At 41.3% G+C, this 25,836-nt stretch overlaps 1 protein-coding gene across 2 annotated transcripts in view; it reads right to left on the reverse strand.

Annotated features, from left to right (window-relative positions):
- The window catches only part of rap1gds1 (RAP1, GTP-GDP dissociation stimulator 1), a 32,952-nt gene extending 8,549 nt beyond the window's left edge, over window positions 1–24,403 (reverse strand). Inside the window, exons 1-8 of one of the 2 annotated variants that reach the window (XM_084343411.1) lie at window positions 24,019–24,403; window positions 17,233–17,340; window positions 14,912–15,034; window positions 12,783–12,908; window positions 7,763–7,909; window positions 3,563–3,691; window positions 2,830–2,955; window positions 1,852–1,995 (exon numbers count right to left, since the gene is read on the reverse strand). In XM_084343411.1, the coding sequence (XP_084199537.1) occupies window positions 1,852–1,995; window positions 2,830–2,955; window positions 3,563–3,691; window positions 7,763–7,909; window positions 12,783–12,908; window positions 14,912–15,034; window positions 17,233–17,340; window positions 24,019–24,022 (907 nt within the window). In that variant the 5' untranslated portion in view covers window positions 24,023–24,403. The remainder of the gene's footprint in view (window positions 1–1,851; window positions 1,996–2,829; window positions 2,956–3,562; window positions 3,692–7,762; window positions 7,910–12,782; window positions 12,909–14,911; window positions 15,035–17,232; window positions 17,341–24,018) is intronic. The other variant, XM_084343412.1, reaches the window with a different exon arrangement.
- Between the last annotated feature and the right edge of the window lie 1,433 nt (window positions 24,404–25,836).

Genomic DNA, 25,836 nt, shown 5'->3' on the forward strand with positions numbered 1-25,836 from the left:
ACATTACAAACCATTAACCTGCATCTTCGATCCATAATTCATTTTATGATCTTTATGTCAATTTTGAAATGTCTTGAAGACTAATGCCTGACTTGACATATCTTAATTATTGTATTAAATATAGTGTTGATGAAGGTTCTCAGTCATCCAGGTCATGGTAAATCTAAGTGCTGTATCGTAGGCAACTGGACGTGTTTCAGTTTCTTGAAGACGTTTCACCTCTCATCCAAGAGGCTTCTTCAGTTCTAACTAACTGGAGGGGAGCTGCAGGCTTTTAAACTCTGTGTGGGAGTGTCCTTACAGAGTCGTTAAGGACACGTGTGAGCTCTGAGTTTCAGAGTCGTTAGGGTCACTTGTGGGTCATTGACCCAACCGGCCTTCATGTGGCTTGCTTGGGCTAGGTGAGCCCAGGTGTGAATGGTTGTTAAGCTGTCTGGGGAGGGACCTAAGTACTGCATTGTAGGTGGGTGATAAGTAATGTCTTAGGCCACCTCCTCTGTTCAAAGACTGTCATTCCAGTTTGACATAGATTGATTCTTTTTCTCCTCTTTCAAACCATCTGTCTTCTCTGGACAAGATGTTTACATTGTTGTCCTCAAAGGAATGATTTTTCTCCTTCAGATGTAAGTGGACAGCAGAGTCTTGACCTGAGGAGTTGGCCCTCCTGTGTTGTGCCATCCGTTTATGGAGGGGTGGTTTTGTCTCCCCAGAGTACAAATCTGTGCAGTCCTGGCTGCAGTGGACGGTCTCTACCTGTCTCAGCCCGATAGAACCCTAAACCATTGGGCTGGTCATTTTTGGCCAAGATAATAAAATTATGTTGGCAATCATTCTCTGCAAGGCCATACAACAATGACAGCAATCATATCACATCCATACAGGGTTAGTAGTATATACAGCTGTTTTTTTAAACACGCACTGCTATCGGATCGGTACTCAGAATCAGCCGATACCCAAAGCCCAGGTATCAGAATTGGTATCAGGAAGGAAAAAATGGTATCAGGACATCTCTAATGAAAATAATCTTGGGTTGCAGCCCCAGATTGTTGGTAGTCCAGCATTGTCAGGTGATCTGACAGACTCACAAAAGAGAAAAATATCATGTAATCTCAATTTTGCATTAGATGATGGTTTTAACAGCACACTATAGTCAGTGCCTGCATATGATGAGAGCAGACAGAATACTGTCGACCGTCTTTAAGTGGACTTATTGAGCACTAATGGAACATGCTGACAAATCGTTGCTTAATCACTCATTAGATGTACAGTATGAACGGTTGAATAATGTTGTTTCAACATACAAGAATCAAGATGAACATCTGTAAGACTGGCTACACTGACTCCACTAAGTGTATATTTATAACACACCATGTTCAAGTCTATTCCACTGCAATAAAATATTTTCATAAAGGCTGAATTATTAATCGTCAAACCGCAGCGCTGGACAGAAGGCCGTGTGCTCTTATATTTATAGTCACACAGTATGTGTGTGGGTTATATTTTCTGGCCATAAATGAAGTCAGTTTGGGGATAATCTTCTCCACTGATGACCATTTGGCTGTAGGATCTGTGCTGCTACAGTAATCTGACAGTTTGAACAAAGTATGAATTTTTAATTACTGTTACACAACATTTCTTTTTAAGTTTGAAAATGGGTGCCTGTTCATACAGTATGCCCTGGAACTGGATTAATATGTGTTTTTGAACCCTAATCCACATCTTCTTGTAGCTGAAAAGACTGTTAAATGTTGTCCAACAGAACATGTTGATCCTGTGAGGATTGTGGTAGAAATGGTGTTATCAGGCGTTAAACATTGGCCCCACGTACTGGACAAGCCCTGAGGTGTTTACCTCCAAGCAGCAGGAGAACCATGAGGTCAGAGGCAGTCTTGAGCTGGGCGATGTCCTCCTCCCTCTCTCCATCTACAGTCTGAGCCACCACCTCCAGGAGACACTCCACCAAGCCCGCCTCCACCAGCTGCAGCTTTATCACATCTGGCAGGAGGATGAGACAGAACCACAGTGAGCAGTTAGGTGTGAAACACACTGCTGCTGCAATGCAGTGCTGCATACGATATTCATCATGTGATATGCTTAGCACACATGGTACTCGTCACAGCCCCGCATAACAGCAGCACATAAACATTAATAATATAATGTTTCACTATACAACATTCTATTATTAGAGTTTATGTGTTATGTGCTGTAAATCACTAAACTGTTACCATCGTCACATAAACTGATGATGTACATCCATGCCTGACAGGTCGAGTCTGTCCAGTTGTTAGCCACTTTCAGAGGCCAAGTTTGGCCAAAACTGCTAGTTTGTAAAATGAACCATCTACATAGATTAAGCAATCCAACCGGTCGACCTCTAGTGGATACAGAACAAGGTTTCTCTAGAGTAGACTTAAGTAGGACGTTGTCCTGGAGACTGACAATGTGGGAGCACCCAGTGTGCCTGGAATGATCATAACAACAGGCATTAAGATGCTCTCTGCTGTTGAAACACACACGCACAGACACACAGACACACAAGCACGCACACACACACACTGACATGTTTGATAAAGAGCAGCTGAGCGAATGCAGGAGCCGTCTGCCATGACTGTGCAGTTAGCAGCTAGCCTGGAACGCATGACTCACACTTGGAGGATAATTTACTACAGAGTAGGTGGACATCAGATCTTCATCTAAAGGCAGGAGAGAACACCGCAGTCTCTCACTATTTGGTGATTTGAATCTTTGGACTTCCCATACAGAAGACAAGGCATTTTGCAGAACTTAATAATGATTAAAAAATAATAATAATAATAAAAAAGAAAATACCATTTTCTGCAAGTGGAGCCAGAACCTCAAAGATCATCTCCTTCTTCTCGTGCTCTGTCTGCTTCTGGAAAAGACGAACCAGCTCCTCAGCGATATTGGTGGAGGCAAACTGCTCTTTGCTGGACTCTGAAAATACCAGAGGAATATCACAGGCATGTCATGAAGGAGAAGAATTCCTCTCTTCTAAATGGACATCTTTTGTGCAGTCCATTAAGATAATGACTACATTTTCATCATGTGTCAAAGCATTTCTAGTCCCTGCAGGAGGAATTATGAATCATGTTTCATTTGAAAGATTAACTTAAATCTGCTTTTACAGTCAGAACTTGCGTCTTCTGACCGAAGACCGAAGTGAAGTCTAGTTTTTGAATGTTACATTTATTCAGGTGTGCTGAATTAACACTTGTTAACCATAACACCATAATCTGATGTTGTTAGATGTTGATCATGTAATCAACATGTCTGGTCACTGTGCACTTAATTTGACCCTCATTGTGAATTTATATAGTTCAAATTCTTCCGCAACTTATCTAAATTGCTTTGTCATTTTTACTACACTCCCTGTAGTGTATTGTACACCCATGTTCGTATAAGTATTGTAAAGCAAAGTGACAAACAGTAAATGATGGTACATCAAGTTTAAGAGATCCAGGTAGGATGTCGATGATGCAGTCTACCATGTTGGAACGGTTGGAAGGTTTGTCAGCCTGACTGAACAGGTATCTTTACTTACCAAGCTCAGCCAAATTCCCAAAGGCAATTAGACACATTTCTGTCAGGGCTGTGTTGTGGGAATGGATACCTAGCAGCTTCACCAGAGTGGGAATCACACCCATATTTATCAGCTGGGCTTGTAAGGAATCTGCAAAAAACAAAGACACAGAAACACTTAGTGTCAGCCAGCTGTCCTAAACAGAAGGTAAAGCTGAGGAGACCGAGAGACAAACACATAGGACATTTGATTTTTACATGAAAGCTCATTTGTTAAACTTAAACAGTGAGCAGGGGACCTTAAAGCAGGACTATGCCAGTTTTTTTTCATCATTCCTTCCTTGAAATGAAAATATAAATGAACTGGTAACAGAACAAACCATTGTTCAATGTAATACACTGTGGAGTTTTTTAACTACATCCTTAAAGCCTGGTCACACCAGAGTGGTACAGCAGGATTAATCTAGCAAGCTAACCCAGAGATTCTGAACTGATCTGTGAACTCCACCCTGGTATTGTTCACCATTATACACTATTTCATTCAATAAAAATTACTGACGATGGGAAAAAAAAGCTCTCTAAGCAAACAAGCTTGCTGCAATCGGTTAGCAAACTTGTTAGCTGAGCTTGGCAGCTAACCGGACAATAGGTTCAAAGTTTATTCAAACATATTTGTAAAATTGACTCCTGTCTCATAAATGTCTGCAAACCATTTATTTTTTGTGGAACAGTATATACAACTAAAAAAAGAGGAGGTTTTAAATAAAAGTGAAGGGGGACACACAGCTGATAAACTATGATAGCTTCCTCCATTTTGGATTATCCTGCTCACCATCCCCTCAAACATCAACATGGTCAATGCGACATGCTAGGTGCAAAATTGAACTTGACATGAGAATAGTTAGCAAATTTACTTTAGCCCCAGTTGGAATCCACTAATCGCAGCGATTCTAATGAAATGAACATAATTCACTGCTAAATTTGCCATTTAAAGAGCTGGTGTGACCCAGTCTTTGCTCAGAACAAGGTCGAGGCCCCACTGTATGTATGACATTAGGGTGAGTTGGAAACAGTTCCAGAACCTTAAAAGAAGTGTAGATGCATCTGCCATTTGGTGACAAGAAGTGGTAGAGCTATTAGATACATCTGGAGATCGTAAAACAAATGTACTTTGATTTATTTTGTATTCAAAAACCAGAGTGAATGAATCAGTGGTGGAGGGAGAGTGGATAAATGAGCAGAACAGAGGAGGGAAAGAAGGAAAAAGTCTGGTTGAAACAATACTCAAAAATATCATTACTGGATGTCAGTCAGAACCAACAGTACCAGAACCAGCTAAACCCTTAAAACCATGTAACAGTAAGTAGAGAAAGCCAAGAAAACAGACACTGTATGTGCTATTAGACATCAATAAATCATTATGTACATTCATTCAGCCTCTACGGAATTTTTATATTGTGTGCCATAAAACAAGAATGGAAAATTTGATGGATGGCTTGATGACACACAGCAGTACGAGAGTGCTCTACTTCCAGTGCAGTTTTTTGGAAAGGCAAGAGGTGAAGAGGCAGAGAAAACACAAAAGTCGTTATAACTCCACTGCAGTACTTTGTATTTCTACTAACTGATACAACTGTTTCCTGTTGTACAGATCTTAAGATATTGTTTTTGCTCACTTCTCATATTGTATAATCAGACAATATTTACATCGAAATATATCAGTTTGGCTTGTTGAGTAAAAAGACTTTGCAGTACAGAAGAACACACACTGGTATGATTTACACAATGTCGTCTCTAGTTCATATCTTAATCACAATTCTTTAAAAATGCGAATTAAACAGATTCCGACCCAAAATGTTTACGTTAAAATATAAATATTGACCAAAATATTTTTAAACTCTCTAATATCTTTAAGGATCCTCATCAGAGACTGTGTGTGCTGTGAATATTTTCTAAAGAGACTCCATTAAACCGATGCAGCAGATTTAGTGTTAGTACGTGTTGAGTTGTATCAACATTAGCTGGATATGAAGAGTCAGCATGATGAAAGCTGCTGAAAGCTGCAGAAAGCCATAAAAAATCATCCGTTCTGTTAGCGCAACCAACAATCCCATCACCCAGCCAAACAGACGAAAACCATCGTCCAGCGCCAAGAGACACCTTGGCAGGAGTTCTGACTCTGTCAGATCACATACTTGCTGCTCTCAACAAGCCTTGTTATCATAAAAGACACAAACTGTAGCATAGCCCAGAAAAAAAGAAGGGACACAGTGGAGAGGATGTTCACCAGTCTCACCTTTTTGGGAAAAACATCAGTCAAGCCACTTCGTAGTAAAAACAACAGTAAGTTAATAAACAGTAGTGCAGATACATTATAAAGATAGACACATATGGAAGAGAAAGCATATTTCATGTGAAGCAGGCTGAACAGCAACCTTTTGAAAGATGGGAGCAAAAACTATTTAATCTTCTTACAATAAAATGATGGTTTCTTTGGTTGAAAATCTGTACAAAGCTAAGAAGATAAGGCTTACTTTGACTTAACTTAACACTAGATCGTTATCAGACAGTCACAAATGTTCCTAAAGGAATAGTTCAACATTTTGGGAGATGAGCATAATCAATTTTTTTTAATAATGGATGAAAAGATATCAATCTCATGTCAATGGTAAGTGCAGAGCTGGAGCAAGAATGTGGTTAGCCTAGCTTAGCATAAGGAGTGAGACAGCTAGCCTGACAAAGTTCAAATAATAACACTTAAAGCTCACTGTGTAACACACTGTCTCTTCTTTGTGTTGTTTAATCCAACACAGAAGTGCTGCAACGGTCTACAGCCATGCAAAAAGCTCTTAAGAACAGTTCAGCTAACTGCAAGTGTTGAGTGTTAGCGCAGCAGTGCGTTGGTTTGTGACAACACTACATTCTCGCAGTCAATGCTGACATGTTATTGCATGTTTATCAGATAATGTTTCCTATGGTCGCCACCTTAGTTTAGAGTGTTAGCATGCTGACATTTGCTAATTAGCACTAAACATATAGTACAGTTAAAGCCAACAGGAATGTTATTACATTGGCAGGTATGACGTAGTTTTGTACGCTAAACAGAAGTTAGCATAGAGTTAAAATAGTTTACCACTTACGTCCATTTGTAAAGACGGACTAGTGAGTAGATGAGTCTGTGTTTGGAGCGATGACGTTTAATGTTCCCGACAACCTCTGCAGTCTCATTTAGAAACTTGTTAGCAGCCGCCACTTTTAAGAAACATTAACGCTTTATGATTTACGTGTGACGTATATACTGATGTATTTTATGTCGTAGAACAATATGTGAAAAAGATTATATGTTTTTGTTAACAACAGACTTCATTTCAGGCATCTGACCAAAACCCATTCAGAAAAAACATTGACTTTGGGATGAGGGAACCATCAGTGACTGCAAAACTGCTTACTTATTTACAGGTTTTGGGAGACCTTGACCTAAAATGAAAAGTCTAGGGATTGCCAAACCTTTTACAATTCAACCTAAAGAGAACATGAATCTATGTACCAGATGTCATGGCAATCTAAACAATAGCGATTCAAACTTGATGGTGGAGCTATAGGAAAAGTTGACCATGAATTTCTGTGCAAAAGTTTGCGCCAATTATCTTGTAGATTTCTAAATATTCCACTGGAGAAGTGACAACCTTGCCTTGTTGGTGGTGCCACACGAAAAATCAGGGTATACCGAAATGATTATAGTTGTCCGAAGACCATGAATGTCATGGCCATCCATCCATCCATCCATCCATCCATTCATTCATCCATCCATCCATCCCTGAGATATTGTAGTCTGGACCAAAGTCATGTTGCTAGCATGCTACAAAGCAAGGAGAGGCGCTAACTAATGACTATGCTCTACCTGCAGTCTATTAACAATACAACTTAAACAACTGCAGGGTAGAGGGATAGAGGGTACTGCTATTATGACAGCTGACTCTCAGCAAATAATAATTACTGCAGATTACCTCTGAGGTGAAGCTGGAAAAGCAACAGAGAGCATGATGAAGGATCAGGAGAAAGGTCAGTCCAAGAAAGAAAAGCACAGAATCTTCTGGTTCACTTCAACCCTACCGCCTTATGACAAAAAATTATGTGACATCGTCTGTGTGTAAGAAAGAGAACACCCGCTGATTAGTTGAGATTAGTCAACAGTTGTTCTTGGGGGGAAGATGGTCATTACCATTATCATTGCTATAGTTCATCAGCATGCCACAAAAGACAGTCAAGAGCTTCTCATTTTCCGGCTCAGTATTTTGGTAGAGGGATTTAATGTGTTCAGCTACTATCTGAGCCCCTCCTGCCAGGTCAACTGCACTCCTGCCCTCATCTGCAAAACAAAGAGGCCAGGACACAAATCAACCACAAAGCAACGGAATAAAAGTAAAGAAAACAAAAATAACCACAACCTGAAAAATACATGTGAAAGCAATGTTAACAAGCAGCACAAAATATACAAATCAATGCAAACTGAGTACAATATATACAAATCAATGCAAACTGAGGCTATAAAACAGTCAGAATGCTGAATAAAATAAGTGTAAAGGAAATAATTATGACCACAACTATCTGACATGATGCAAATCCAAATGTAGGTCCTGCGTGTGGTGAATAAGGATTTACATGAGGCTCATAATCCATCTGAAAAAGCCTTTTTACCATTAAAATCCATCTAAAAACCTTGAGTTGGATTTCTTCAATGTCACAATTACTGCTGGTGCTCATAATTAGTCCCTTTGCCTCTTTTATTTGTCAGAGTATCTGTGGCAACAGAATAAAGTTAAAGCTCTCCCTGCACAGTTTACAAGATACATTTATTTTGTTGCAACAAAGAACTGAAGATCAAAAACAATCAACCAAAGCCAAATCAAAGAACTGTAAAAAAAATAATATAACAGACCACTGACAACTGATATGTTTTGTATAATCAAGCCTCTGTTCGCTGTGTCCATGTCTAGATCATACTCCTTTGAAGAGCAGTACACTTTGAGAAACAATGAAGCCACAGTAGGGATGACTGTCTCTCTGGGAGGGCTTTGTCTGGGAGAATATCTGCCAAAGGAAGCGTTACATGAGTCAGCCTTCTCAGTATCAGTGCGTCTGCTACTTTCATTCACTGGTGGCAGCATGCCACGCCTGAGCTCTCAGCAACATGCCAGTGCCATGTGTATAACATTTCCTGTTTCTGTTCTGCTTACATGAAGCTGCTGTTGATGCTCACTCAGATACGTTTCATGTAAAGGCTGTGATAGGACTCCAGTCCCTAGATCAACTAGAGTGGAGTGGCTGGTGCTAACCTTGTGCTAGCTTTAAAGGGTTATAATTTATGGCTAGACCTAGCTTCCACAAAGGTATTAGGATCATGTGGCAAATTGTTTAAGACAGCTCCAGTCAATGGGAAGTAATACTAACCAACACTATTTCTGCCTAAACGTCTGTTAGTTGTGTGAATGGCATGTAAGGATGCCACTGTCAGCCAGATCTCCTGCTCTTCTGAGCATTCATTGAGGGTTTGACATAAACACTGAAAAGTTCAGAGTCTGTTTTGGGTTTGAACCCAAGAACACACCTCAAAAGGCTCAAAAGGCTCAAAAGGCCTGACCTCAAAAAGCTCAGAGTTACAGTATGGTACATAACGTCCATAATGACAGAGTACCCTAGTATCTCATATTTAGTCTGACCAATTACAGGCCAGCAAACATTATCAGTTGATGTCAGCTCTTTAAAAATACATTTATATCTGTGTAAATCAGATGATACCTCTTTCATAGCTTATCTTCCAACTGTAAAATGTCCAACCATGGGCATACAGTCTACATGTACTGTGGGCTATACATGAAGGGCTATCACTGTGTCCCTTGGAGTGGTGGGGCCACTGATCCATCCTTGTATGACCTGAACAAGGGTTGGGTTCATTTCTCTGAAGTAAGTCAAGCAGTCTCACGGTTGATGGACTGGTTCAAGGACAGCATCTCTACTCACAGCCAACAAATGGAAAGTGTCCAGTTTGTTGATATCTCCCTTTTCTGTGCCAGTTTTGCTGGCTTTATCAACATGTGAACTCCAGGGTGACAGTTTGAGTGTGAAACGTCTGTGATGAAGGTCAGCACCCCTAAAGCCTAGTTTATGCTTCTGCGTCGCGGCGACGGCGGAGCTACGTCGTCGACCCTACGCCGTCATTGAGCATTCGAAGTTCTGCGTCGAGGGAACGCGTTCAATTCACCGCCAAGCCGCGAGGGGGGGGGGTGGGGGGATTGGTTTCGGGGGGTTCTTGCTCTCTTGCACTGCAGTTGCGGTCAGAGCGGATATGCTGTGTAGCATTCTGGTCACAGTGTGGGGCTACAAGCTACATGCTGCACAACACCAATACTCCTCCTGCCCTGCTGGGATCTCACAAAGCATGGAGTTCACAAGCAATAGGAGACAAGCATGCAAGCAGCAGAAGTAACTGGCGGTGTTGTTATACTGTTGACCGGAAAAGCAACTGCCGGAATGACGGTCTGAGCGGACCAATCCCAGTCCTTGCCGTTCGCGTCTCGACGCGTCGACGTGACGCGTAGTCAGGATTTTTTGGAGGCGCACGTCAGGCTACGGCGCAGGGTCTGCGTAGGGGTCTGCGTCGACGACGTAGCTACGCCGTCGCCGCGACGCAGAAGCATAAATCAAGCTTAAGTCTAAGGCCATGGCACTCTGCCAGAAAACAGTGGATTACTCCCTCCAGGTTAGAAACAAAATGATGCCCCAAGTGAAGCAGTTCAAATATCTGGGGCTCCTGTTCATGACTGAAGGTAAGATAGCTGGAACCGTGCAGCATTGGCAGTGATGCAGGTGTGGCACTGGTAATGGACCATCATGGTGAGAAGTGAGCTGGTTGAAGCTCTCAATTGCCTCATCTATGGTCATGGGGTTGTGTACAGCAATTTGTGTTGCTTTAATTAACAAAAATACAATCATACAACTCCTCTCCCTTTTAGTGTGTACTGTTGACTGCAGCACCACCCTCAAGCAGTCAATGTGAGCTGTTATCCCCAACAATTCATCAAGTGAAGAATACAAGACATGCAAAAGAGTTGTTGGAGAAGATAAGGGAGGCAGTGGAGTCTTGGAGTGTGGCTATTCAGAACAGGCAGAGACACTTCAGGGCCCTGACTCACCAGGCTCACGGTCAGCTGTAGGTGAGCATCTGTGGCCCTAGATTTTGCGGTGTGTCCCGCACCATTTGCACTAGTCCGCGGCTTTTCGGCCAATTGAACACACTGAATCGGCGGCGGAGCCTGTCGATGAGAGAAATCACTCTGATGGGCTGTTCAGCTAAGTGGATCGGTGCACGAGAAGAGAAACAGAAAAGAAAGGGAAAGCCCCTTCAGTCTGTTGCTGTAGTATCCATGATTTCACCCATACAGTGGGGTTTCTCCTCATTTCTGCCTCCGCCTCTTCGCCAGCGCCATTTGCAAGTATCAGACAAATGGTCTCGATTAGAAGTGGTTATTTATGGTGTAGATGCAAACGCTGCTTAATCAAAACAACAGTTTGTTTATCCGGGTCTTGTGGTTTCCCTTTTCGAAGGACGAATACAAATAACTGCCACCTGGTGGTATTTCCTCTCACACGGGCGGAGAACATACAAGCTAGCTGGCTGTCAGCTGTAGTCTTGGCAGTGTGACCAAGTGCAGCTTTTGGGCTGAAGCACAGCTGACATTAGGGGACACAACAGTCAGCCTTCATTGCCGTTAGGTCTTTGATGTTGGTTTGGTCTGTCTGGGCCCTTAAACGTTTATGAATGACATGTAGCACAACTTAGCTTGTTTCAGGCATAGTGAACCCTTCGGGGACAGGGAGAGGAGCTTGTACATCTGGAAGGAGCTTGGAGTAGAACCACCACTGTTTCAATTTGAGAGGGATCATTTGAGGAGGTCCGGCTATCTGATTATATTATAAATACATTTATTATTATATTACATTTACAATCATCATCTCAACCCTGATCAATAAAAAACGGGGCACTTCAAGATTATGTCTGAATACACAACACTAAAAATGTAGACATCTTAAAACTCAAAGAGCATTTTACGACATTTTTGACATACAGTTTGTAGGACTTGACTGAATTTTTTCTTTGTAATATACATGTCATCGAATTTAAAAGAAAAAAAAAGATTTCAATGTAAGTCCCTACGAAATCACAGCTCATTCAACTCTGATCATAAGCCACTTCCTGTCTACTCAATGAGTGTGTACTGTCTGTGTAATGTACAGACATTAACAGTACAGAAGATCCGGTTTTACCTATTTTACTGAAGCAACTGAGGCGACGTCTGCCATCACAGTGTTTCTTTCTTTAAGGTAGCGAGCAGCTGCTTCTCCACACTCACCCAGAGCATCGATCATAAAACCATGCCAGCTCTCCGAGACCCCCCTCCACTCAAACAAATGTCACACCCCTCCAGATTCCACAGATGCCCAGCTTTTTCTATGAGAGGAGAAACTATGCACCAGAACTGACAGCTGGGATTAAAGCTTCTAAAGCTGGCTGCAAAATCAGGCTTAAACTCTGCTGCTCCTCCCTGAGGTCACTACTCAAATACTCCACTGGTACACTCACTAATGAAATTTCTTTGAACTGATCTCAAAAGGTGCCACATGTAGCATTCTCAAATGATCACTTTTCTGTCAGATCATCTGTGATATCGTTTGTGACGTTTTTAGTTTGCATATGCCTCACACATGGAGTTCATATGCATCATGGCTTATTATCACATGTGAAGCTAAAAACCAAGACAAGCGTCTTCCTTTATTCCAACCTCAAACAACTGAATAACCAAGGTATGTGTTAAAGGACAAAGTAGACACACTAAAATGCTGCAGATCCGTTTGTGTGTGAAGCATCTGGAACACACTAAGTATGGATATCATGCCATTCATATACATGTGTGCAGATATTGCATGTTGTACTGTCATTGCCAATACGTAATTGTATAGTTCAGTATACTTTCATATATATACAACAGTAGAGTATAACAACTGTAGTGCTCTCTGTGAATGCAGTACTGCAGCTGAAACACATGGTTAAACATCAAAGCTTTGTCTACTGTAGCCTAAAGCAGCATCTTTTTATTACTTATTTTCTATTAGCTCTCTGAGATGGTGATGACAGGGCTCATGAGGGATTCAGTGTTCCCTGAGCAAAGCAAACTCCTACTTACGGCTGTCATAACAGATGTTGCCAAGAGCTCGGCCAGTCTGCAGTAAAACCTCCTGGTCGGTGGAGTTTAACAGCTGAATTAGAGGAGGGATGAGGCCGGCTTCGACGCAGGGACTCCGCATGAACTCTGAGAGAGTGAAAGGTGTTGGAGAACAGGTCAGTATGAAACTGCGCACAGATAAATGTACTTAAGGAAGATAGGAGCTTTGAATTGCTGTATTTGCCACATTTTTCCTACAGTTACTGGGAGTCTCTGTAGTAAATGTGGAGCCCTACATGGCTAAGAAATGCAATGTCTTGATCAAATGAATTGCAAATCAACAAATAAAAACAAAACAAAAACGTGACATGACACTAGTCCAAGAAGCAAAAAGATGAAAATGAATATGGAAAATCTGACATTGCTGTGACTGTTTAACTTAGATTTCTTTTAAGCCTCCACTCAATGTTTGAGCTGCATAAAGCAACTTCACACAATAAAGGACCCAATGTCAAACATCTGCTGGTTGCAGCTTCTTAAATGTGAGGATCTGCTGCTTTTCTTTGTCATTTATGGTGAGTTGAGTCTTTTGGTTTTGGACTGTTGATTGAACAAAAGATGCATTTTAAAGATTTGTCTTTTGTTTCTTTGTTTTTGTTGACCTCATCAGTCTTCACATTGGATTTTATAATCTTGAGGTATCATCTGTCGTCTGTCTGCTGGTCTGCACGGCCAAACAACTCTTTCCAACCTTTGCTAGAGTTCTTCTAAGTTTATCTGTTGTTGAAAACATTTTAATGTCCAGGCTTGGGGAGGATATTAAATCATTCTATGTCAGAAGGAAAAAGTCTAGGACTAAAGTCAGACCTAAGTTCACACCTCTGATACTTGCCATTGGCCAGTACCTGATTTGCATGATCAAATATAATGCAGAAAAATAACCATATATGGGTCGATTCATTGCAAAGCCAAGTGAACTCAATGGTCAATATGGTTAACGTAGTTGTCAACTTTTAAATTAATGGGTAACTATATTGATGATCATTAATCTGTTAGTACTTCTAATGAAAAAAAGTCACAATTCTCTGATGTCAGCTTGTTAAATGTAAATATTTTCCAGTTTCTTTCCTCCTCTATGACAGTAAACGGAACATATTTGGGTTGTGGACAAAAAAAAAAAAATTTGAGGACGTTGGCTTTGGCTTTGGAAAACACTAATCAACATTTGTCACCTTTTTCTGACATTTTATAGAGAAAAAAAACAAGTCGATTAATTGAGAATGTAATCGACAGATTCATTGACAATAATCGTTAGTTGCAGCTGTAGTCCCCACTTAGTCAGACTGTTCTGTACCAGTGACCAAACCATAATCAGATTTCATTTGGAAAATCATGTTGGATTTTCTCAATTTAAGGAGGAATGAGACGCCATTCTTTGTTGTGATGCTAATTCATGCTTATTATTCAAATGTGTTTTTACATTAACTCTTGCCTGGTGCAGCTTTAAACAATCAAGTCAGTTCAAACTGTCAGACAGAAAGGGAGTTGTCTTTGGCCCAGCAGTCACTTGGCTGCTTGCAGACATTTCCGGAAGCAGTGACAGATAAATGCCAGCGGGTTGTTGCCAAGCCTGGCAAACTGCTGGGGGAGTGATCATTAGCTGCAGTCTTGCAAGCTGCTAAAAACCCATTCATTATCCTAACCTTTTCTTGCCCCAAGTTCTATTCACGTCTGCTTTTTCTACTTTAAAAGCTTCTCCTGCACTCACACAAAGGCATTATGGAAAATGGAAGCTCTCTGACACTGCAGTTATGCAAGCTTTGAGTCCTTACACAATAACCTCGCAGTTGGTGACAGCTTAGCTCTGAAATGCCAAGGAGGGCTGCTAAAACCAGCCCTGCTCTGACATGGCCTGTCATTCAAAAATATTACTGTTTGGTACTTTGAATATTATAATTCACAGAAAAGTGCTGAAACATTAGTGACTACCAAGGTCGCTGTGCTGTCCCACTGAATAATGTATTTATGAAGAAAACATGTGAAACAAAAAGGGTGAGAGCGAAAGAAAGTGTAAAAAAGGAATACTGACGAATGGGAGAACAGAAAGTCAGGACTGTCCTGGGTGGATGGACTTGGAAACCGAACCTCACCATTTTTAGCCACCTCAGCTATGATGTTGGCTACTTTAGGGGTGCAGGAAGACTGGGGGTTTAGCAGGGTGGGGAGCAGGGGAAGAACGCCCATCTCCTGGATCTTCATACTGGCCTCAGTGTCTGCAGGAGAAAAGGAGAAAGAATTTTAATCACATTAAGGCATTTCAGTCATACAAGGATCCAACAAATTATTAATATCAGTGCTACAGACATCTCATTTTCTAACTAGGGCTGGGTGATATGGCCTTCAAATAATATAGCACAGTTTCTAGGGTTTACACTACATCCAGTATATTTTGATATTACGACATCTCCTCAAAAGCACATTATAAATGTTAGGATTGGGCAACAAGATCATATATTACAATATTTTTGACCAAATACTACAAGATCAGTATGATGTGTATCGGTACTTACACTACTAAATATTATCACAATGAGATTTTTGATCAATAATCATCAGTAATGTGGATATAATGACTGAGTAGGTAAGGACAAATGTTAGAACAAGTAGAACAGTCTGAGTTCAGAAAATGATATCAGCTAACTGTAATGCAGCCTTTAAAACCAGGAAACAACAACACTTGTGTCATATCACCATATAATGATATCCAACATCTAAGACCATATATAGCTTCATATTACAATAATGATATGATATCAATATATTGCCCACAGTTATTTCTAACAGAAGGTTGTTGCTGGTAAAAACAAATATTACGGTTTATGACATGACCTTGAGTCAACTGCTAAGGGTTGACTTAACTAATGTATTAAACAAATATACTTCATCTATACTTTATGTGCCGCTTGCTCACTCATGATACTACATGATATTAGGGGTGGGTAAAAAAAAAAAACAATTTACATAAAAATCCCGATTCTCGTCTCCCAAGATACAGAATCTATTTGCAAGCGGCACAAATCGATTTTCTAAATCTGAATTTATAGTGTGATGATGGCAAAAAGGCAGAACTAAACTCAGAGGGTAGTGCAGCACCTGGACAATTTACAGCATGCACACGCTAGAGTTATCTTTGAGTTCATCTTCAAAAAAGGCAGTGGTTGCAAGCATGTCTGCTGTATAATGACTGGATAATCACCTTTGCAACATTAACATTAAGCATGCCACATGTCTGTGCTGGACTTTTAATGCTATTAACACAGCAGAGCATCTTATTTTGTTATCCACATACACACATGCTTTCAAATAAATGAATGAATGATTTAAAGCTGTTAACTTTTTTAATTAAAAACGCTTGCAGATCACACAGTAAACTGGAGGTAAAAAAAAAAAATAGTGCCCCCTTTACTATTCATTCAATCGAATTTTGAATTAAGAATCGCTTTGGACTGAAATTCGATTCTGCATCGGCTCAGACACCTAAGAATTGGAATTGAAATCGAAATATGTTGGAACAGTTGTCATTAAATTTGGTTCTAACATTCATGTCCCGCTCAGGATGACTTTAATTACTTTGTGTTTGACTTAACTTAACAACAGTCCATCAGCCTCTGCTGTGCTTTGTGTTGATTGATTATAAGCAAATGTTAGAATGCTAACATGCTAAACTAAGATGGCAAACATGATAAACACTGTGCCAGTGAACATCAGCATATTATCATTGTGAGCATTTTAAAATGCTGACATTAGCAATTAGCTCAAAGCACTGCTATGTCGCTAGCGTGGCTGTCTTGTTTTCAGGTTATCTGAACTATTACTTCCAGCGTTATCCTGTGTCAGTTCATGCTGTATTCAGATTGATTATAAACATGGTCGTAGCAGCAATCACACTGTGAATTTGTGATGCTGTCAGAATTGGATGTTGGCTGATGGGTGACCGTTTTGGATTGACGGCCAGACGACTTCACCATATTTCTTTCTCAATTATGAGATTTTGTCAAGGACAGCACCTAATCGCACAGTGTACACAGGCATTTGTTGGTTTGTCCACTAATAATTAATAATTAGACTGAGCCAGTATAGTCAGAACGGGTTTGAAAAGTATTGACTCCAGTTAAGAACAGATGTGCTCCACAGTCTGCAGGGAAAGATTTACTCATTCAACAGTGAGATGTCATTACTCAGCTGTCTGACAAAGACTTTCACACTGGCCAGTGGCTTCAGGCACACTAGCAGCCACAGCTGTCAATGGCCCATTTACAGTGCACATACAGAGATTCAGATATGATTTATCAAATTACTGGCCACATTAAACAGAGGGTTTAGAAAAAGTCAAGACTTTTATGGAAAACTTAGAAAAGGAGGCAAGGGTCTTTCATCACACAAAGTGGACTGTAAATCACGCTCTACTCACTGTTTTTGGCGAGTGCTTTCAGCAGGCAGTCCAGGCAGCTCTCCACGCTGTCAGTGGCGCTGTCTGTAGACGCTAGCTTCAGCTTCTCCAGGGCTTCACTTAGGTTGTCTGAAAACACAAACATTCAATGAACAAACATTGAAAGGGCTTTCATTTAGGGAGATGATTGTGATGAGCTGAGAATTAAACAGGGGGAGAGAGAGCCATTAAGGTCATGTGTGAGTCATTCATAGTCCAGCGAGGCTATGCAAAGCTCCTAAAGCCTTTGTCCAGATACTTGAGGAAGGATAATTATTGCAACTTTGTTGTCACACGAGTCCTTCTAAAATGGGCAGCTGATAAAGGTAGACCAAAATTCAGACACCCATAGCAAATGTACAACTATATTAATATTGCAGTACTTTCTGAGGCTCTGTGATAGACTGGCAGCCGGCCCAATGTGTGCTGGGACAGGTTCCAACCCCCTGAGAGCCACTCCTGATTAAGTGGTTAAGACAATAGATTAGCCGGAAAACTGAACATCTTCTGACATCTGACAAAAACGTGATGGGATCTTCTATTGTCATTCAAGACTGTGTTTGATATTGATGTATAGTAATTTTCCACCAGCCACAAATGCTATTCATTACTTATTCAAAATATCTGAGTCGTTAGTTTCAAATAAAAATAGGGAAATAACTGTTACAAGCACACTCCCTGCTTGAAGAGACTCAAGCCTCTACTCAAAGAAAGGCTTCAGACGTCAATATTCTACCTGCTGAAAAATGTCTGGAGGTCATGTGTGCACAGCATCAAGTTAAGAAGTTAAAGGGCTTTGGTGTTAGAATATTCTGCAGATTATTTATAAGGCACGTGCAGAATGTGTGCCAACCTACAATTTAACATCTTGGTATGGGCGTCTCAGTTGTAAATATAAAAATGCCCTGGACAGAGTGGTCGACAAAGCCAGTAAAATCACTGGGAATCAGTTGTATTCTGACACATGCTGCCCACCCACTGATCAGTTTGAATCGGTGCCCTCTGGGAGGCATTTCATGATGCCTCTGGCAAAAACAATATTTACAAAAAGTCCTTCATTGCCATTTCATTTGAAATATGAAGCATGAAACAGTATTGTTTTTAATGTTATTTTATTTTTCAATAGTTTAGCTTGCTTCCACTCATGCCAACCGACACAATGATGAAGAGCACCCAATCGATTACATATCAATATTATACTGTACACTTTTATGTTGTTTTGAATGTTTGAGACCACATTTACACTTCATCATTACTCTGTCTTAGTACAGTGACGGGGAAAAAAGCCATTCCAGCACATACCCTCATACAGACAGTGAGACATGCTCTTAGATAATTTATCTTATGTCAGATCAGTTGAACCATTGAATGATCTGTGTGGGTGACAGAGCAGCATGAGTGAGAGTTTACTTGGTACACCTAGCTAAAACTTACGTGCCAGTGCAAATGAAAGTGAAATGCCTTTTTAGTAGGTGTGTCACAATTTCGACTCTTAATCGAGAAGTGTTTAAAAGGAGTATTCAACTTCAATCATCGAAATCAAAAGCAGAATCAGTGATTCTTCCATATCCTAGTTTTTTCTCTCCACCCCGCCTCCTCACACGTGTCCGAAGGAAAAAAAACAACACTCCAAAGACGACACAGCTGGCTTACTAATAGCCTGCAGCTGTACTTCCAACCGCTTATCCTGCGAGCACGAAGACATCCTGCTGACTGCTACTGGGGCTAACTCCACCAGTGTCACAGATGTTGCTTTATTTTCAAAGATCCTTTATTGATATGTTTGGGAAGAACATTTACCTGCAAAGAGCCACCAGGATAAAGTCAAGCTGTGGATGTGAAAAGCAACAATCTTTTGAAAGAGGAATTTGAAAATGGAAATGAAAGTTGTCATTGGACATAAAACCAATGATCTGTTGATCTTTACAAATCCAGATGTGAAGAAAAAAAAGGTCAATAATCGATCTGATTTGTAAAGTTACAATCGAAATTTAGGTCAAATCATGGATATTTTCATGTGACATATGCCAGTCTAACAAAACAGTATACCAATAACCAAAGTGGATACTTTTTTCTTCAGAATTTCACTCAATTTCTTGCTGCATGAATGACATTTCCCTATCACTGCAAACTGACTATCTAATGGCTACCTACACCTTTTATCAACCCATATCACTGAGCTACCAAGCTAACTTCTTGTCAAGAGCCAATAATATGAAAAAACCTTAAGGGAACACCTTGGGCCCTATTAAGACCGTCTGTAGTGCGTTTAGGACATATCCGAGTCCATTTTGCTAGTTAACTGGCGGATAATCGGGGTACAAAGTGAGGCACACGGCACAAGGAGTTGTGTTTAAGCTCTGAATTAGTCACGGGTGTGTTTTGGGAGAACCTAAGAGTGTCGTCACCCATTCCCATGCCACCCAGAGCCAGGTGTACGAGGACCTGGCACCTATTAAACAGTAGCAATCATCCTCGCTGAGGGACAGGGATGTGGTTCTCTGCTGCTGGACCCTCTGCCCCGTCATTTCAAAATCATCTGTCCCATCAATAACTCTGTTTGACTGCATATGAAACAAAATACACTGATACTAAACTGAGTAGGAGGAGGAGCACTGATGCGTCCCTCTGTGTGCGCGCAGATCTCATTCTGTGCATCAGGTGGAACGGGTCATGAAAATGATCATCCTGATCAATAACGGGTGGGATGAGAGAGGTAAAATCATCCTTTATGAAGAAAATATTAATGATATCACCTGCAGCGATCCTCCAGCAGCAGAAACCATATGTGGATCTCTACATTAACATGCACATTTGCACACAAGCAACAGCTGGTAACTTTATTGATTATTTCAAACTCCTGACTTGCCGACAGGGTCAATTAGTATTTCATGTTAATTCATGTTCTGTGTGATCTAGACTCTATACATAGCTATGTACAGGCTGATGAAATACGATCATGTACAACATCTACGCTATATAATGGTGGACAAATGCCTCTGAAGCATTGTTATATGAGCTACTACGATGACTATTCACTGGGTAGGTTCAGCTGGGTTTAGGTTGCATTTTCACTCCGCCTACACCTAAAGGTCACACACAGTGCAGATTCATACAGTAAAATAGTTTGGAGTGAAGCAGTTGTCCTGATAAATCCTGACATCCTGTCTAAACAGATTTATTTTACAAGCTAAAAGTTTCATTTCTGTTTATAACTACAGCTTTTAGTTTTGCTGGTTAAATGTGCCATGATATTTGTTAAAATGATGGACACAGCCTCTCAAATCATCAGAGCGTATGAAGGGTGTGAACCCACCTGTGTAGGCGCATCTTACTGTCTGAATAATGAGCTCTTTAAATATCAGGAAACAGACTGCGCTTTTGACTTCAGACCAGCTTTTTGTTGCCGACTGACCACACCTCATTTTAAGACCAACACGCCCAGAGGCCGCACAGGTGGGCGTGAGTTGATTTGCTATTTACACAACGCGGCGCTGGCAATGATACTCGTGCTGCGCTGTGCACCGCTTTGCGCCGAGTGTAAGATAGAGCCCCTTGTCTGCTTGAGTTTATAGTCAGCTCCTCTACTGTATATGACTGCTGAAGTGATTTTCTTTCTTCTTCTCTTTATTTCATTAGATTAAACTGCCAGCCATGATCACCACACAAACTGAATCAGTGATAAGTGCTGCACATCATCCATCACATGCTCTGACAAACAAATACATTATCATTCCTGTTATTCCTATTCATCAGTGAAAGAAACAAAAACCTTACTGTCCGTTTGCTCATAGCATCATATGCTATGTGATATATAGCAAGCCAAGGGTGCAGTAAAAAGCCTTTATTAGTAGGGCATATCAGAGTAAAGAAAATGAAAAAGAAGAAAACAGAGTGGGTTGGACCAACACTGGGCCCTCCTCACTGGAGGGGAGTCACCCAGAGAGAAATGTCGTGATCCCTTTAACAATTATTGGAACTACACGTGCATAGCACACAATATACCACCAATAAAATGTAGAAAAGAAGTTAATAGTCACAGTGACACTTATATCCATAACAATAATTAAAACATAACATCAACAATCTATTTCCTCGTTAAGACCTGGATACAACAAAGCATCCAATAAGACTCTGTCTAAAGTAATTCATTAAGACGATCACCACCTCTAATAGACTGCTGCCCCCTCCATTTTCAAAAGGCTGTCGTTGCCATTATGACCATTATGGAAATGGCAGACAAATGGTAAGCTACATGGTTTTTAGGGCATATATGTGTTCCGCCACTATTCGCCCACTGCAAAACATTCACATGGGCAGCTGACGCAGTACACACATATCTGCATATGCTGACAGTGCTCCAGGGTGCAACTATTCTAGTCACACATGTATCCAAAAACCTGTTAAGACGACTAAACATTTTTCATTGGTCGCAACGGTGCACTTCAGCAGGTCAGACTAAGAAAATGTGTATAATAATGTTTTTGTTATTTCCATTACTTGTCGCGTGTGCTGGGATTTTAACATTTATTTTTATCTCGCTTGTCTTGAGATCTACAATATGTTTTCTGTAGTATAATACTGAAGGAATTGGTTCGGAGGTTGGACTTAGGATACAAGTGGTTTGCATGCATTTAAAAGTCCCAATAGGTCTCTTGAGCCAGTGGCCTCCTCAAGGACATTATAATTATACCTGGACACAGCCATTGAGGCAAAGTCTTTCATTTCTATGAAAGCTGCTCGGTGGTGCATGAAGCCAAAATGACGCCACTGTCTTCAGCATTGTGGGGCCCATAGAGCGTGTGCACTAGAGACTTGCACCGACCGGTGGATTGGACCGAATGGTTAAAAATTCTGACAATGAAACTAGTCATTTCGCGGGGGGTTGTGAGGCTCAAAAAAATGTATTGACCGTTTTACAAACGCTTCTTTCACAATGTTAGCTTATGGGGAAAAGTCTTTTTGGGCCCCAGTGGATCACGTGACAATGTAATTACACAGTTTGGCCACTACGAAAACGTGAGGCTCGTCCTGGGGGCCTGGGCCTCCTCTCCTCGCTTGAAGATAACTGTGTGTAACTGTCCTTTATGTAGGGGACTGGTTTGTAATAGAAGGTGGGGGGATTCAGTGAGGGAAAGCTCATTTAGACAGAATGATCCACCTGATCAGCTGAGACTTTTTGCTCATGTGGAAATAGTGGTATTGTATGATCTGTCCAAAAAGCATTTAATGCTGAAAATAAGCATCCAGCACGCATATCCTCCTCACACTTTGAAATTGACCACATTGAATATCATTTTTGAGGCGGTGAGGGTGAAAAGACCATTCTCATAAATGTTTAATAGAGCTGCATTTCATGATGTCATACAGCTGCTCAATATCTCAAGTAAAGAGACACAGCTCTTCACTTGATCTAGACTCTATACACAGCTATGTACAGGCTGATGAAATACGATCATGTACAACATCTACGCTATATAATGGTTGACAAATGCCTCTGAAGCATTGTTATATGAGCTACTACGATGACTATTCACTGGGTAGGTTCAGCTGGGTTTAGGTTGCATTTTCACTCCGCCTACACTCTACCTTGTCCACACAGCCTGCTTAGGACTGACCCGTTGGGTTCGGTCCAGAAAGCGCTCTAATTACTCCAGAGGCTGACACACTACTTCCTTGTATATCTTATTGATTGTCTTTGGAGAGCACAATTTATTTTAATTATTTGAAATGCGAGTGGGAATTTTCACTGCTGTCATTCCAGCATTGTGCCTACAAACCAGGTAATCATAGATTGCATAAGGATTGCAGACACTGTTGCAGTGACCTGGTTGTTGCTGTCAGTTGCTTGTGCACTGCACAACCCACACATCCATCCCCCCACGATAGCTGCCTTACATCAAATGACAATATGAGTGGTCCAGCCTGGGATTAAACCTTGTGAAATACCTCATAAACTGTCAAACAGGTGTTGCTCTGGATGCCATTCAGGGATGAGACTGCCTCATATGGGCAGTGGCTTTCAAATGTGATAGATGGAGAGGTGATATTTATTGAATTACAGCATGCTTTAATGTCAATTTGTGTTAAACTCCATTCAGAGACAGGACTACTACAGCACCAGGCCTGTGATCAAACGATCAGCGTGTGCTGATGTGTGCAACATCAGTAACCAGTAGAAACAGTAACGTTACAGAGAGCGATGCAGTATACACAGCAACACAAAGTGGGCTGCTGGATCCTATTGCATAACAGCTGTGGAGATGGAGGAGTGCCATCTACACCATCAACAGCTCTGCCATTTCAGGGGATGTGCATTCATTTAGCAACTGGGACCTTAAAGCCATTCAAGTCCCAGCTGACTTACATCGGCGAGAACGAAGGCAACGCCAGTACACGATGTTTCCAGAGCAAGCATCGTTAAAAGGAAAAAAGCCCGAGCACTCAGAGCGGACAGTGGATGAGAGTGAGGGCAGCTACCCCACCCGACTGCTGAGGCTGAGGCACACGCACGCGCACGTACACACCAGCCAGCTTTACATTTGACTAACTAACGTCAGTTTAATTCAACACAAACTCTGAGGGTGACACAAAGTGCCACAGCAGCATTAATGCACGACACACAACGTCAGCCATCAACCATACGTGTCTTCTTGCAAACGTTGTCATTAAAATAACACTGAGTGGTTTAACTACAAGGTAAAAAAAAAACAGTCCTGGTTAGCTAACTGCGCTCTGAGTGAGCAGGTTAGCTAGCTGTCTACTCACCCATCTCAGCAGGATGTTGCTACGGAAAATAAACCGGGTTGTAACGCTCTCCGGGTCAGCTGGAAACCGAGTTGTACTAGCCGGGAGGCCGTGCTCTCCCCGCACTGCTCGTCCCTTAAACCGCCTTAAACTGGTGAAGTTAGCGGGTTGAGCTTAGCTAGCTAGCTAGCCAGTTAGGTAGCGACAGCAGCCACCGGGCCGGTCGGGCAGTCCCGCTCAGATGGATGCTGCTGTACAGCGGCCTGTACACCGGCTGACTACCAGGCTAACACATCTGACTTCCTCTCATATCCGCACCAACAGTCAAGACCTGCTGGATGGCGCTCCCCTGGACGACTGGCTCACACTGACATGCCACAGTCAAGTCAGCCAGACGGGACCGAGAGTGGGACTTCCGCCACAGCCTTCAAAATAAAACGCACGATTCATGGGACACTTCGCCGGAAGGTGGCAGCCTGAGACCTGTCTGAAGATCTACAGGCACAAGCCAGAGGCTAACCACATATTTAGTTAGACGCTGACTTTTACCATAAAAATGTTAACCAGGCAGTCCGAGAAATGAATCTTTAGCCAAGCAAAACATCACCATTTAAATTTGTCATGCTTGTTTTAAAGGAATGGGACCACCACACAGGTCGAAAATACATCTGAGGGGTCACAACAGAAGATTAATGGGTGAGGATACATTAGATATAGCTAAGTTACAGTGATGGAATGTAACTAAGTACATTTACCAAAGTAATATATACTTTTTACAACACTGCAAATGAAGAGACTACAGCCCAAAGCAGAGAAAGGTCTTTTACTGGCCTTTCTTGACAGTTTAAAGCACATTTCCAGCAGTGATGTTGGGTGTGGTCAGAAATGTGCTCTGTTCTACCTGTAGCACACCCAGCAGTGATGTCACAGGAGTCCACCAGGACTTCACTGCAGCAAGGTGAACTGTTCATCCACTGGACATCAGCAAAGACAAGATTTTCACAGTAGAGTACAGTAGAGTACGTTGTTGCTGTTGGCTTCTAAAATGTCTGTTAAACTGTAAACTTAGCAGAAGCTGCTGAAAGAGGAAGAAGAAAGAGGAAGATGATCGAAACCAGCTGCTCACAATTTTTCCATCCCATTCCATTTTTTTGTCAAGTGGTATTGCAGTTGGGAGCACAGGCAATGTTCAAAAGTCTCCTTGGTGATGTGTTTAAGAACACACAGCCAAACATATGACATTGTAAGGCTGTAAGATTCAAAGCACCATAACAGCTCCTGAAAGGACCATGAGGTCAGAATGTTTAGTCACCTGACGTTACCACGATCTAGACTGAACGCTCAATCTCAAACTGGACCTCTAATCCTACCATTACAAGTGATCCTACAAGTGATGTGTTAATCAGCAGTCTAAATACACACCAGTTACTGAAAATCAGCCAACTGACATGGTGCATTCTGTCCACAGAGGGGCGCTGTGATACCAAATGATACCGAAAAACCCGCCCAGCTTCATGGACACAGAATATTCAGAAATTCTGAATATTCTGTGTTATAAATTCTGAATCAGAATTTGAAAGTCTTTTCCTGTAGTTTCTTTGTCTCTTGTTGTGTTTATCATGTCTTCCAAGGTGCCTCACATATTTCAGTAAAAATGTTGAAATGCGTATTATTTCATTTTCTTGATACTTCTATTCCAGGGCTAAATATTGTGCTTTTTACATTTACCTGGCAGCTTTAGATACTAGTTGATGTCTCTAGATTAAGATTTTACATAAAAACATGTGTCTTAAAATACATCACAGTGTTAACAGTTAAATCAGTGGTTTCCAACCTTTT

The sequence above is a fragment of the Pagrus pagrus genome (assembly GCF_965226575.1).
Source record: "Pagrus pagrus genome assembly, chromosome: 22".
NCBI classification, from domain to species: domain Eukaryota; kingdom Metazoa; phylum Chordata; class Actinopteri; order Spariformes; family Sparidae; genus Pagrus; species Pagrus pagrus.